This window comes from Rhinolophus sinicus, linkage group LG05 (genome assembly GCF_036562045.2).
Source record: "Rhinolophus sinicus isolate RSC01 linkage group LG05, ASM3656204v1, whole genome shotgun sequence".
Classification (NCBI taxonomy): domain Eukaryota; kingdom Metazoa; phylum Chordata; class Mammalia; order Chiroptera; family Rhinolophidae; genus Rhinolophus; species Rhinolophus sinicus.
Genome location: NC_133755.1, coordinates 153,903,964 through 153,918,293, shown reverse-complemented (window position 1 = coordinate 153,918,293; position 14,330 = coordinate 153,903,964). Strand labels below are relative to the sequence as shown.

General features: G+C 34.6%; 1 protein-coding gene across 6 annotated transcripts in view; it reads right to left on the bottom strand.

Moving 5' to 3' along the window:
- Positions 1–14,330, bottom strand: part of LAMA2 (laminin subunit alpha 2) — a 535,718-nt gene that overhangs the window by 168,613 nt on the left and 352,775 nt on the right. For all 6 annotated transcript variants that reach the window (XM_074333565.1, XM_074333563.1, XM_074333566.1 and 3 more), the window contains 5 exons: positions 9,623–9,803; positions 6,665–6,801; positions 2,337–2,573; positions 928–1,071; positions 44–223 (listed from right to left, as the gene is read on the bottom strand). In XM_074333565.1, the coding sequence (XP_074189666.1) occupies positions 44–223; positions 928–1,071; positions 2,337–2,573; positions 6,665–6,801; positions 9,623–9,803 (879 nt within the window). The remainder of the gene's footprint in view (positions 1–43; positions 224–927; positions 1,072–2,336; positions 2,574–6,664; positions 6,802–9,622; positions 9,804–14,330) is intronic.

The window sequence follows — 14,330 nt, the reverse complement described above, 5'->3', positions numbered from 1 at the left end:
ATTTCACTTTGTTCTCAAGTATCTTTAAAGTTCTTGTCCTTACCTTTTTTCCTTCAAATTGTTCTGGAAGTTTCCAATAAAAAGGTTCCAGATGGAGATCTTGTCTTACCATATCCATGTGTGCAACAATCTCGGGGGTTTGGAACATGATGCCTTTGGTAGTTGTGTGTTGCAGTGCCTCATCCACCAGGGGCAGAATAGTCTGCTCAGGGTTCAGAGTTACCTACATGTGATCAGAACACAGCAGGAGACTGAGTTCAGTCTTCTGGGCACTTCTTTAAAGCTAAGTTATGGACTGCGTGTCTCTCTGCAGCACCATCATCCCCATTCTGATGAAGTGTTTTCATAAGAAACAGAACTAGTGCATAGTGAGCAAGTAGGGCAAAGGGATACATCTTTCTTACTTGTTTGCATAGTGAAAACCACAACCTCTGTGGAAACTGGAGTCTTTTATACTAATAAAAAATAAAATTTAAAAGTAGGAAGACTTGAAGGAAAATTAAAGTAAAAACGAACGTGCTTCTGCCCTAAAAATCTAGGGTTCTCTAAAGCTGGTTGGAGTAAATGGGCACCAAATCCTGGTTTTCATTACAACATTAGCACAGATCGACATTCATGCTCTGGGGCCCTGACTCTTCAGAATGTAGCTTTTCTCGTCCCCAAACATGTTTCCCTTACACTGTTTGACTTTTACCCTTGGCATCGATTTCTTCATCAACAATAAATGAACTATTTTAAAGGAAGATTTAAAAAGGCATTTACTCCAACCCTCCAATGGCACATGGCCCCTCTACCATTTCTAAATGTGCGCAGGGGACAAGGTTACTGAAATGTTTTGCCATTTCCTCCTACTCCTCAGTGCCTGGCTAAAGACACCAGCAGGAGCTAATATTATATCATTACATGGCTCAGCAGGTCCTTACTCACCCACGTACGGATCAGCCCTTGTGCTTCAGAGCACTGAGTAGTAGCGCCGAAGCAGTAGCAGCTGCTGCAGCCAAGTGGGTTCTTGGCATCCAGTCCGAATTTGCCAGGTCGGCACCTGTCACAGTGAACACCTTCCACATTCACCTGAAGAAAGATAAGAGTTCCTCAGAGTCCATCATGGCGACATTATGAGAGAAATAAACTTGAGAATGAAATACATGAGCTCACTTAAAACAACAACAATTAAACAAAAAAGAAAACAATGCAGAATGTGAGACGCCCATCTCAAATGGCAGATGTAGTTGATTTCATTGTTAGGGTTTCATGGTTCTAAAAAATGCTCTATTTATACATAAGCACCATGCTAAGGATATTATTGTACATTGTGTTGTTTTTTTTTAAATCTAGGCAGCACATTTCCTGCTTTTCTGCTGTAATATGAGAGTCATGAGAATTCCAAAAGCAAAATAGAAATACTGATTCCTAAAGAGTGATATGATGTAAAGTTGTAAAAAAAAAAAAGTCAGCATGTTAAAACACAGACTTGTATAATCATTATATAATGTATATATACTTATATAACATGTATTAAATATAACGCGTGGTCATAGTTATAATATTTAATAATGCAGAATCGTACATTATGTTTTGTTCAAGGCCCTTAATGGCAAAAGCTCCCATTTTCTTAAATTCTCAAGATTATTTTAACAACCACTTCCTGAATTTCATCCTCCTGTTCCTCTGTCCCTCTCTGCAGAGACTTTTTCTTGAAAAGATACCTCTGACCCAGTCTCAACTGCATTTACCCTGGGACTGATTTTTCAGAAATATCTGTGGGGGAAAAAATCCCTCCTATCATTTTTAATTGGCTTTTTTCCTACATCATTTAACAATATTAATGAGGGCTGAAATTTCCACAGTCACTGTTTATAATGTCAGCGTTTATATGTGATGGAATTTTACTGAGCTTCCACAGCAGTAAATATATATTTCAGTGTACAGTGATTTCAGATTCATTTGAGGAGGAATGGTTTTCTTAGATTTATTATTTAGCTGTGATTTTCTCTGATGATGCTTAAGCGAACCATCTTTATCACCCTCGCAGATTATTCTTGTTTGAGCAAAGCAGGTAGATAAAGAAAAATTTACCATTGAAAATATATCCTCTCTATGAACTAGACAACAAAAAATGTTAGGCGTTGGTTAAAAATATGTTCATAAAAAGCAGTGCTTATCAGTGTGCTCATGAACATACGTCAATAAAAACTCTGTGTCTGGCAATGAGTTTTTGTTTTACTGTTTGTTTAGCTTAATGAAGTAGGAATAATGAACTCTGAATGAAGTTAATACTAAGGTATGAAAATAGAAGCGAGTGAAGTTTTTCCTTAATGTATTTTGGCAGCACATACCTTACAAGTGCACTGCCCAGTCCGATCAATACAGGAGCATTTTTTAGTCTCTGAATCACAGGTCGTGTCATCAGTCCCGGGCAGGAAGCAGTCACAGAGACTGCAGTGAGGGTAGTTCCAGTGACCTCGAATGCACTCTGTACATTTTGTACCAGAAAATTTTGGATGGCAGTTGCATTGGCCTGTGTTTATGTTACATTGGAAATCCAAGGATCCCACCGTGCTGCAGTTACAAGCCTATGGAAGAGATAAAAACAGCAACCACTAATACCATTTCCTGGGAAATAGCTTAACATTTTAATTCTAATGTTTCTATGCTCCCATTAAACACATACTAATCATGTGTCTATTATATCCTTTGTATTGTTCTAGTTTAGTCGCTTGGGAAATATCAGTGAACTAAAATTAAATTGCTGCCTGCATTTACTAAAATATATGCATGTCTAGAAACCATAACGTTATTGAATAAGGAAATGTACATTCTCTGCCTTTTTGTGGCAAGGAGGAGTTAGGTATGGGTTTTCTTCAAATGCTTTTTGTTTCATAGATTAAATCTTAGACAAAGTCATTTTACCTTATCATTTCATTTTTTGGCATTTAGGTTGTATAGAGACATATTTTACAGTGCAATGAAAGGAGACAAATATAACATAATGGAATAAGCATTATATAATAGAGGAAGGGCAAAATACTGTGAAAACATATAAGAACCACCAAACCAGGTGTTGGGAAGCCAGAGAGAATGTAGAGAAGTGATATCTAGAGTTTGTTTTTGTTTTTTGACATTTAGTTTTGCAGGCAAGACTGATTTAAGGTGCTTTGTTGGTAACCTTTTTTTTTTCTTCTCCCTAGATAGCCATAAGATTTTCTCTTTATTTAAGTAATTCAAAATTTTACTAGAATTTTTAAAAATTTGAGGTTTTCTTTTCTTATTAATTGACTGGAATATGGTGAGTTCTTTCAGTTTGAGGACAAAGTTGTATCCTGATCCAGTATTATTCAGATTTGTTTTTTATTTTTATTTCTGTTCTAATTGACCACTTTTCTTCTCCAGGATCACCTATAATTTCTAAAGCATATCAGTTCTGTCTGCCAAATCTATACATCCTTATGTCTTCTGTAGTCATTTTCATATTTGCCTCCCAAATTTGTCTTCTATTTTATAGTTCCCATTTTCCACAGTGAAAATTCTATCGTACGTGTATGTCATCCATGCTTATTTTAATTACACTACTGCATTTTTAGCTTCTTTTCAACAATTTCTTTATTTCCGCTCATCTATGTGTCTTTTTGTCTTATATTCTTTTAAATCTTTCTCCTCTTGATTCACAGAGCTCATATCTCCTTGCAATGTAATAAAAATGCCAAGTAGATTTTTAAAATATCATTTAGGATCTTTGAATAAATCATTTTCAGCGACCAGCTGTGCCAATGATCAATCTACTGTCTCTGAGCTTTAAATTCATACTTCCTTGCCCTGTTTTGTGATACTGTAGTTACAAACTGTAGACGTTTCTCTGTGATCAGGAAGTAGAATGTTAAACTTAGTCAACAGAGGACTCTGGACAGACCCGATGAGGTCATAGTGGTGGGCGGACACTTAGCACCTGGGTCCTGGTTCTTCATTTCTATTGTCGTTATTATTTTATTATTTAGCATGGGAGTCCTGTGGTCCAGAAAGAATTCCAGCTCTGCTCTGAGGACACTCTCTCCTTCAGGCAGCTTTCTGAGTAGCTTCAATCTGTGTACTTGCTCTGACCATGACAGGCTGCTTCTAAATAGCTCTAGCATGCCCACAGCCTTCCACAATGGTAGGTGGTGTCCACAGACTAGCAATTGCCCCCAAACTCTGCCAAGATTGTGTGTGTGTGTGTGTGTGTGTGTGTGTGATTATTTTCTGTTTTACCACAGGCAGATTGCATGTTCCTGTGGTTGCCACACTCTTTTCAAAGATGTCTGAACCTCAGCCTTGTTGGGGCGGAAGATAGGGAAGTGCCCTCTTCTAGCCTTGGTTTCTTTATGGTCCCCTCCCCCAGCCCATTAGCTTAGTAGCAGTAGCTCTTTTGTATCTGCTACTTCAGGATCCCTTATCTCTCTCTTTTATCCTTTTTTCGTAACCATCTTCTACCAGTTAACAAGTCTTTATAGTCTTCTTTCCCGGTTTAAATAACGTGTTTCTGTCTTCCAAGTGGGTCCTGAGTTGATATCCAAGTAGGTACCTTCTCACTCTGTGTCTGAATTTGTTACCCCATAGTATTTGCACGTCGTCTATCACCTAACTCTTTTTGGTGCTGTACTATTATTTTTCTCAGATCTATAGCTCTATGGCAGACTCATATGAGTAACAACTTGCCAAATTCCCAGATCTAAGTCTGGCTGGATTTCACTTTGTATTTCTCACACATTCATTGCTCAGCTTAATTCTCCTATCTACCACTACTGGAGATATTCCTGCTTCTGTTCCTGCCAACAGTAGTTTACTTATGGGACTATTCTTTCTAGGATGTGATATACAATCACCAGCTTCCCATAGATCATCTCTTTCCTGTCCTAATCTGGGTGAACTATTTTCCCTGATTCTGATATTAAAATAATCACTAGGCCTTATTTTCGTATCTTTATAATTAAGTTTTTTTTATGTCTTCATTGATATATAGTAAAAGGGGATGTATAGCGGCGGCTACTAAAAGTTATTTTAAACCCAAAATGTGATTATTTATTATACTACAAACATGGACATATTTTTCTAAGTCATAGAATAATAACCCACTGTCATCACCCCAAGTAACATCCTTATAGAACATCAAGAGTAGAATGAGATTTCAAAATAATGATGATTAACTTAAATGTTTTTTCCTTCATTCAAACAAAATCGGCCATAATCAGAAATAGAAAATTATGGATGGAAACTACAATCATGTAATAAATTAAAAAGATGTCTCGTGAGACATCTTTATCATTTAACTAAAATATGAAATGTCTACTACCCAATTTATGGTATAAAACCTAACATTAATTCTTAAATATTAATTTACAATACAAATAGACCTTAGGACCTTTGCAAATTAGGAAGTTTATAAAGAAAGTTATAGTAAAGAATAAATGAGACCATCAGCCATATGTTTAAATAGCACTATAGCCAACATCAAACTTAAATCATAATTAGATATAATGTTTAGTTAGCAACAAAGGATGTGTGCACTATTTCCCTGCTAGAGAAAGATGGCAGGCTTTTAATTCTTTTTCAATAAAAGCTCAAATGGTGTATATGCTCACACCTCAGCACAGAGAAATTATCCATGACGCAAAGAAAGGAAAGTTATAACTCAAATCACTGTTGATTTAGATAATAGTCTTTCACGTATTTTAAAATAGTAGAATATATGCTCATAAATACTTTGAGGGCTCTGTGAATTTTTTAATAATTGTTCATAATGATGAAGTGTCTGTTCAGAAATTTAGATTTCTAACAGTGGTTCAAAGTAATCAAAAAATTTCAATCAACTTCAAGCAACATAATGTTTATTCAAGGATCAGTAAACATGATGGTATCAAACATATAACCACTTTTAAAAAAAGAAACTTGGTCTATATTTCATCCTGATTTATGCCCTGAACATTATGCATCAGCTTCAATTTCAGGAGTTTCATTAGAGTTTGCCCATATCGTGCGACTTTGTAAATAGAATGGAAACCTCCTAAGTTTCCCAATGGCTTATTCATGAGTCCAGACTTCTTGATAAATTTTTGTTTTGTTTCCAAAAATGTAGCTCTGTGAATCTTCAAACTTAATAGTTACATCCACCCTGATGCTGGAATGATTTCTCTCAATGTGAGGCTGGTCATGAAATACTCTATGGCCCATCCATGGAAAAAATTGAGGATTTTTCTAAGCTTAAGGTTGTTAATATGACGCTTCAGAATTCTCTCAACTGTTTACTAGAAACTGAAACCTAGTCATAATTTGAGGGTAATTCCTATAAATTTTTGGCAAATTCCTTTAGTTAGTTCCTAATTTCTTTGTATTGTGCAGATAAATTTCATTGTGTCTAAATATAGAGCTCTAGCTATTTCCATTACAGATTGTTTTTGTTCTTTTTTCTCCTTTTATGGTATGTGCCTTGGGTGAAGCTGCATAAATGTGTACTTACTTCATCTTTTCCACAAGTAAAATGTAAGATACTGATCAATATCTACATTGACTCCATCGTGATAGTTCTATGTTGTTTTGTAATACAATATTGGATATGGAATGCCCAGCTATAGACCTCTACCAAAATAAAAATCGTTAAAAAACATTATCAGATGAAATAAAGTGATTCACTCACCTTACAACCAGAGATAATGCTGTGGCCCCAGGTATTAGGTACACATTTAGAACACTTCTCTCCAATGGTATTGGGAGGGCAAATGCATCGACCAGTGTTTGGGTCACAATTATTACCCAGATGCGAGCAGTCACAAGCTTCATAGATGAACACAAAAACAAACAAACAAAAAAATAAAAATTTGATACACAATGTTGAGTTTTATATTGTGATTTGTGTTGATTTATGTTCCATACCATGGTTAAGGACTCTTGAAAGTGAAGACTTAACTTATTTATCTTTTATGTCATAGTACAGTGTATTTCACAGAGGAGTTGTTCAATACATGGATGTTGTAATTCATTTAATAATTTCATTTTTAACTTTTGAACTAATGGGAAAAAAGTACTGGTGTATCAGATTCCATGATAATGGTGCTACCTTATAACTAGATCCTATAAAGTTTAAAATTTTGATTCTATATTTATTTTAAGTTCATAACTAATACTTCTATACTACATAGATTAAGAGTTCCTTCCTGTTGATGACTCCAATTTGAAAGCTTAACAGGCTTCCTAAATTAAGTATATGCTGACATAAATCAGGATATCTCATTTTTGAAAATATTTAAAAATAGTTGAACTATATAACTGTATACATGTACACACAGACACACACACACACACACACACACACACACACACAAAGATACTTTTGAGTTTTATTTACCACCTGTCCTATTTATTTTCAATAGATTTTGCATATTCTACCCTATGAGGTGACACATAAAGAGTGCAAGTTCATCCCTACCCATGCACTTTCTCAAGAATGCAAAAATAATATTTGAGGTCTTCAAAGTCATCCAAGACAAGGAATATATGCCACTTATTAGCTATAGCTGACCCAGTACTGAGTATATTTTAGTGCAGCATTTCATATTAAAAAAGAGACAGCAAGAGAAGAAAAACCAAATACTTGGATTCAAATAGAAGACTAATGTTATAAAAAACCTTTTGTTATATAATGATTAAATATTTTAAACAAAATCCACTTGGGATAGTTGATTAAGTTCACATTTTATGGGATCACAATTATCATTGCTAACAGCATTTCATACCAACTGTGAAAAATGTTAAGTACAATACATGCCACAGGGTAAACACCAAAAAAATGTTAGCCATTTTTGCTTATTATTGTTGCTGCTAATTTTAAGCCAAAGGATTTATTTTATATGTACCACTTATTAATAAGAAAAATAGTTCACATTATGTTTAAATTTATGTGCTAAAAAATGTCTTGGGACAGTTCAAATAATTACTTGCAAACAAACCTCTCTAAGTAGTTCTTCAACGGAATCATAACACTGAAAAGGAAAACCTGAGTATTTTCTAGTTTTCTCCTGCCAAAACAGAATGCTCGCCACATTGAATAATATAATAAAGAAATAATGATAATAACAATAATAAACACAACGTAGCACTTATATGTCAGGCATTCCTCTAATTATTTTATAGTCATTGACTCAACTAATTCTTACAAAAAAACAGCGAGGTAGATACTATGAATGTCTTCATTTAATAGATGAATTTTGAAGAGGGGCAGGGAAACCAGGTCACCCAGTCAAGGTCACATATTTAGTTACTGGTGGAACCTCTGAACAAATCCAAGTCATGCTCTCAAACATAATGTTATCCTGCCTATTTTGTGATTGTTCTCTGTTCTGATTTTCTGGGTTAAATGATATTAAGTCTGCATTTCTAAAATGTGATATCATTTCAAAATTTTTAATAACGTTATTGATCTCATTTATAATTTCTGGTAGTAGATGTATTTGAATATATCTATTTAAGTACAATTTAATTAATTCCTATTAAGTAAAAATGAAAGTAAGATTTAGATTTGGAGACAGAATATATTTTTAAATGCAGCTTCAGAATTTTTTAGTGTATACAGATATTGGCTTAGAAATCACATGCAGATTCATAGAGGATTGACAATGGTGACATTCAGAATAATTTATAATGGCTTAATTTATGATTGCAACTGTGTATCAAAGGTGGTTGAGAATATCTAAAAGGTATTGGTTTTTAAAGGAATTTAAAATATTATTCCTGACACTTCTTACATAAATTCACTACAGTAGTCAATAACAGAATCTTAAAATCTTACCAAGTATTTATCATGGTGCAGAGAGTGTAAGAGTATCACCAATGTTGAAACAGTGAGTTTAGTAAAGAAAGGTTAATATTCAATCTAGTTATTGCTGAAATAAGGGTCAATTCCAAATTAGTGGCACATGCATCAGTGCTAATGGTAAGTCTTTACTTTCAACTGTTTTGTGCTAATTCCTGTTTTCTATATCATGATTTCAGAAAGGTTGTAGCTGGACATATGAAAACACTGCTTGAAGAAATCATGGTGAGCAATCTCTGCCTGCATTTTTCTTACGAACTAATAAACATCTACAGCCAATCTGTTTCAAGTTACCTAAAAATCAGATGTAAAGATATTTTTTGTACCAGAAAAATATATTAAATTCCCTGATCCTTGTACCAATTTTGTATAGGAAAAGGAAAAGTTGCAATGTATTAGCTTGGGAGAAGCGTTTCAACTAAGACTACATTGGCATCAGAAAAATTGAACATTTGACATTCAAGCTGCAGTAGCTTTTGAGTGACTGGCTGAATGGAGGTCTCAGACAGGGAGAGAAAGGGCCAAACTGGGATCTGCTGATGGATTTGTACTGAGTATTTGCCAGTACAGCTATTTATAGGGCAGTGTTTCAAACCACAATGTATTCCTTTTGTCAAATTATTTAAAATAAATAGACATTTTTATTAGGTTAAATATTTTGTGTCATATATTTGTTGCCAGGTGCCTTTCCTTTAATCTCTGTGGACCCCAATGAACAAACTGCTACAGATGACAAGACACCAAAACCAGAGAATGAATGTGTCATGCTTCGTCTTAATTACAGACCTGTGCATCCGCCTTCCTGGAAGTTGAAATAGCCATGGGCACAGCGGTCACATTTCTTTCCTGTTACTCCAGGCTGGCACCAACATTGACCACTCTCTTCACAGTCAAATGATTTAGACCCAAAGGAATTGCAGTTGCAGGGAACACACCCTCTTGTTGACTGTAGACCAAAGGTTTCAGGCTGGCATAGGAAAGAAACATTAAATTTAAATCAATGCATTTACTATAGAGTAAGACGCACAGCACTGAAAGATCAGGTGGGAACAGAGGAGCCCCAGGGTTAGCAAGGTTTCTTCGCTGATGTTACTCGTATGACAACTGAGTTGTCATTTAATCTAATGGAACTTTTAAATAATATCAAAAGAGAAAAGTTCAATTACTTTGAAATTACATCAAGGTAAGTGGCAGAATTAGGGCATTCTCATTCAGTCTGATTTATTTTCACTAGCCTTTCACTATACTTTCCAAAATTCTAACAGCACTGTGAAAATAAGCTATGGTTGGTATTTTTATTTTAATTAAAATTTGATTTGCTTAATTCCTAACAATCTGAATTAATTATGCCCAGATCTTAAGAACTCCTTCTATTAGGTTGGTGCAAAAGTAACTGCGGGTTTTGCAATTATTAACCTTTCAAACCACAATTACTTTTGCACCAATCTAATACTAGGTGAAAATGCTTTCAATATTATTGACCAGCAGCCTAAAGTTAAAATACTTTTTTTCTTTAGTATTTGTTCTAACTTTTTTCATATATACATAAACACTTCTAATCATCACTACAGGGCTCACATAAAAAATAGAATCTACAGGTTATGCCTACAATGACAAAATAATTGGTTTGACAAACATTAGTTTCTTAGGTTTCATCCTCACAATCAAAACTGATTTATGAAAACACATATCAAAGATTAAAGGGAGAAAAGCTTTTATTCTCTGATGAATTATCCACATGCATCTCTCTTATCTATTTATAACAAGTAACTTCCTATGGTCCAGTTTTAATTACTAGCTTTGGCTGACTTTCTTGGAATACATGTCATCTGACTGAGAGCGAATGTTAGAAAATGCTGATGAATTAAAAATCATTCCTACTAGAAAAACGGAAAGCACATATCCTCCTTAAAGTATGTTAGGGTTGTCTTTTTAAATATAAAGTATGTCACAGTATTATAATATCTTAATCTAGAAAATTAGTCTAAGTAATTTCTCCTTTGTAAAAATAATTCCTATTTTGGAAAACTAGACTTAATAGTTCTTGGTAAAAATACATCTTGCTACTTACTGTGAGCCATCCAAAGAGAAATCAATAAGCTGCATTATATTTTTGCCATTATCATTAACAATATTTAAAAAAAGTTCTAGAAAACAAAATCACACTAAATATGAGTCTTTTAAAATGACTATAGCTAAGAGTAGTTTTGTTTTTAAAATGTAAAATGGATTGAATGAGTTTGATAATCATTTTAATCTTTATATTTGCTGCTGAATTTATTTTTACTACATGACTAAAGATTTCACTATATGACTAAAGAAGAAAGTGTGTATCAGTTCTAAAAAATGACCTAATACATGATATTGAAATTAAATTCAATTATATAAGGAAAAATACAAACATACCATATTTTCATCCATTAAAAAACAATTCAGTGTAAGCTTCTAGATACCTGGCCTAGAGAAATAATCAGAAACTGGGAAAATGGTTAAAGTATAAGCATGCCCATTATAATATTATTTATCATAGTAAGTAATTATAGAAGCACTTGAATGTGCGATGTTAGAGCAAGTTTGAATAAATGAAGTTATGATATATTCATGCTACGAAATGATATGCAATCATTAAAATCCTGTTTTGAAGCAGTTTAAATGATATATGAATATACTTAGGATATAGTATTAAGTAAAATTTTAAAAAGCAGAATACAAAATTATATATACACTGTGATTCTAATTACATACTTATAATGACACACCTACCACTCAGATCACTCAAATAGAAACATATATATATATAGAAAAAAGACTAGAACATAATAAACTAAAATAGTTTTTTAAAATATGTGAATCATAGAAGTAATACTTTTCATTTGTTTTTATTTCCTAAATATTCTGACTTATAAATCTGAATTGTAGAGATAGTGCTTTATATCCAGGCTTATTTTGTAAATTTTCCTTATTAGCTCACACACACACACACACACACACACACACACACATATATATCTATATATATAGATGTATATATATATTTAATTGGTAAATCAATAAAATGTTAAGTAAACTTCCAAATCAAAGTTATTACTAAAAAAATTCCAAAGTTGATTATGTAAAGAAATATATGAGAAGAAATGTTTCTATTACACTTTTCAAATATTTAAATTACTATGTAGTTTTAAGGTTAAGTTATACCAAAATAAATACTGCTAAATTTCAGTAATGACATTTTAACAAATTTGGTGTTTTAAAATTTATTTCAGAGACTAGGGGAAACCCCTGAAGTCAACAAACTTAAGGCGTAAACATCTCTAGTCAGTAATCAAAATTAATGGGGTAAAGCAAATATGGGAGAGGGTGCCTGTCCAGTTTCAGTGGGAAGTTTGTTGAGCGCCCATAAATTATTCGCATGTAGAATAATAATAACAAGTAGAACTTACACGTTGTGCTTATGGTGTGCCAAGCACCAAGAACACCAAGCACTGATCGAAAGCTGTTTACAAATATCAATTCATTTAATACTCAAGACAATCCCAGGAGATAAATATTATCATCTTTTTCCATAGTGGTGAAACCAAAGCACCAAAAAGTCAAGTAATTTGCCTAAGGTCATCAGCTAGCTAATTGTGGAGTCCCGATTGCAAATCAGCCAGCCTGTATTCGGAGTCTGTGCTGCTCTCAACTCATACATACTGCCTCAGGGGAAATACCATCTCAGGACAAAACTACACTTGCATACAATAGTACTTTAGGATATGTAGGAACAGGGCATGAGTGAGGGTTAAATTTCTGCTAAATTTATATTTTGGAGACATTTTGATCAGTTACGGTCTTTTTACTTTGTGTATGCATTTGTCTTTAAAAATAAAATCTTTTTTAAACATTTATTCCTTTAATAGCAATAGTATTAATATTTCCTAACAATTACGAGGAACTCTCCACATCCGTGCCTTACGTACTGTTCTCATGAATACCTGAAAGAGTCATGGAAGTGCCTCAACAGATCTTCCTGCAAGAGAATCTGCAGTGGGGAGTGTCATTGAACGATAACCTCTAGCTTCTATTCTTTTGGATCCACGGGAGGAGCTCACGCCAGGTCATACTTCTAGTCAATGACTGATTACAATTCAGTGCTAGAACATTTTTGCCCAAATCAGTATTCCTCTAATGGGCAAATTTTGCTTGGGCATTTCCTATTGGCCTGGTCAAGAATTTGGGATTTTGTCAGGATGTACTAAATGAGGCTTTTCTACTCAATCTTTCCTTCCCTCTATCCTTTCACATAGTCAAAGCTGCATTGCAGCAGAAGCCTCCCTGCATACTAGGCTCTCTCCCTTTCATCCTTCATAGGCCTTTCCCCTGGTAAATCTCTTGCCATTTGCCTCGTGGAAAATCCAAACAGATGCAAAGCCTATGAAGTGGGTCCTACTAGAGATGAAGAAGATGAATTACAAGAAAGATGTAAGGAATTGTTTTATAGCTAGAAGTGGTGAGGCTGGGATTTGACCTGAGGCAGTTTGAAATGAGAGCTAGTTTTCTTAAAATGTCAATAAAGCCAAGAAACAAAAGCATGCTTTTTTTTTCTTTTCTTTTCTCTTCTTCTGTTTTACTTCATTCTCACTTTTATCTCCTACCCTCAACTCTCCCACAGGCTCTAAGTCTACACAGGCAAGTCCTGTCTCCTGTTACTCTGCAAATGAGCTGTGGACCTATTCTTCTCTGGGCCCTTCCTCTCTTTCTTCCTCCCAGCTTTTGTTTTGTGAGAATGGGGACCAAATTTTAGTAACAGAAAACATGCTTCCTTTACTTTGTGTATGCTATGCACGCACAGTGTGTGAAAATGTGTTTCTTGTATCTTACAGCAAAATTATGATGTGGAAATATAACAAAATCATTAATTATGATTAAATGTCAGGTCAATGGACTGAATTTTCTTGGGCAACTCACTTTCTTTGCTCGATTTCCCTTCATTTGTTCATCCATAGAAGTGAGTTTACTCTAAATGATGCCTGAGGTTCCTTCTACTTCTAAGATTATAGATTCTCATGCACATTTTTTCCTCGTTTTCTACATATCCATGATTAAGTGAAACTTTCATTAACCGATGGACTTGAAGATTCTTTTGAAAATATATGGATAGCTCTTTTTAAAAGGCAAGGCTTCAATTAGGAATTGTCCAGTTTTTGCATTTGCCATTTGCACACTTAGCAACCATTATTTGGTAAAATGGCATCAGGGATCGCCAGCTGCAGCACACGAAAACACAACATGCCAAGGCACGAGCCATGCAGCGCCTCTGGGATTACCGGAGCTGCGGGCCGATAGGCTCCCCGAGGGCACCCGCTGGAGCTGCTGAAACTCCTCCTCGGGGGAGACCCCAGCACTGGTTGTACTCTCTGCAGCTGTTCCTCCTGTCGGTGCACCTGCCTGCCGAGGTTGCACTGTTTCCCTACGAAGCCTGATTTACAGACACATCTTCCTGTAATGTCACACT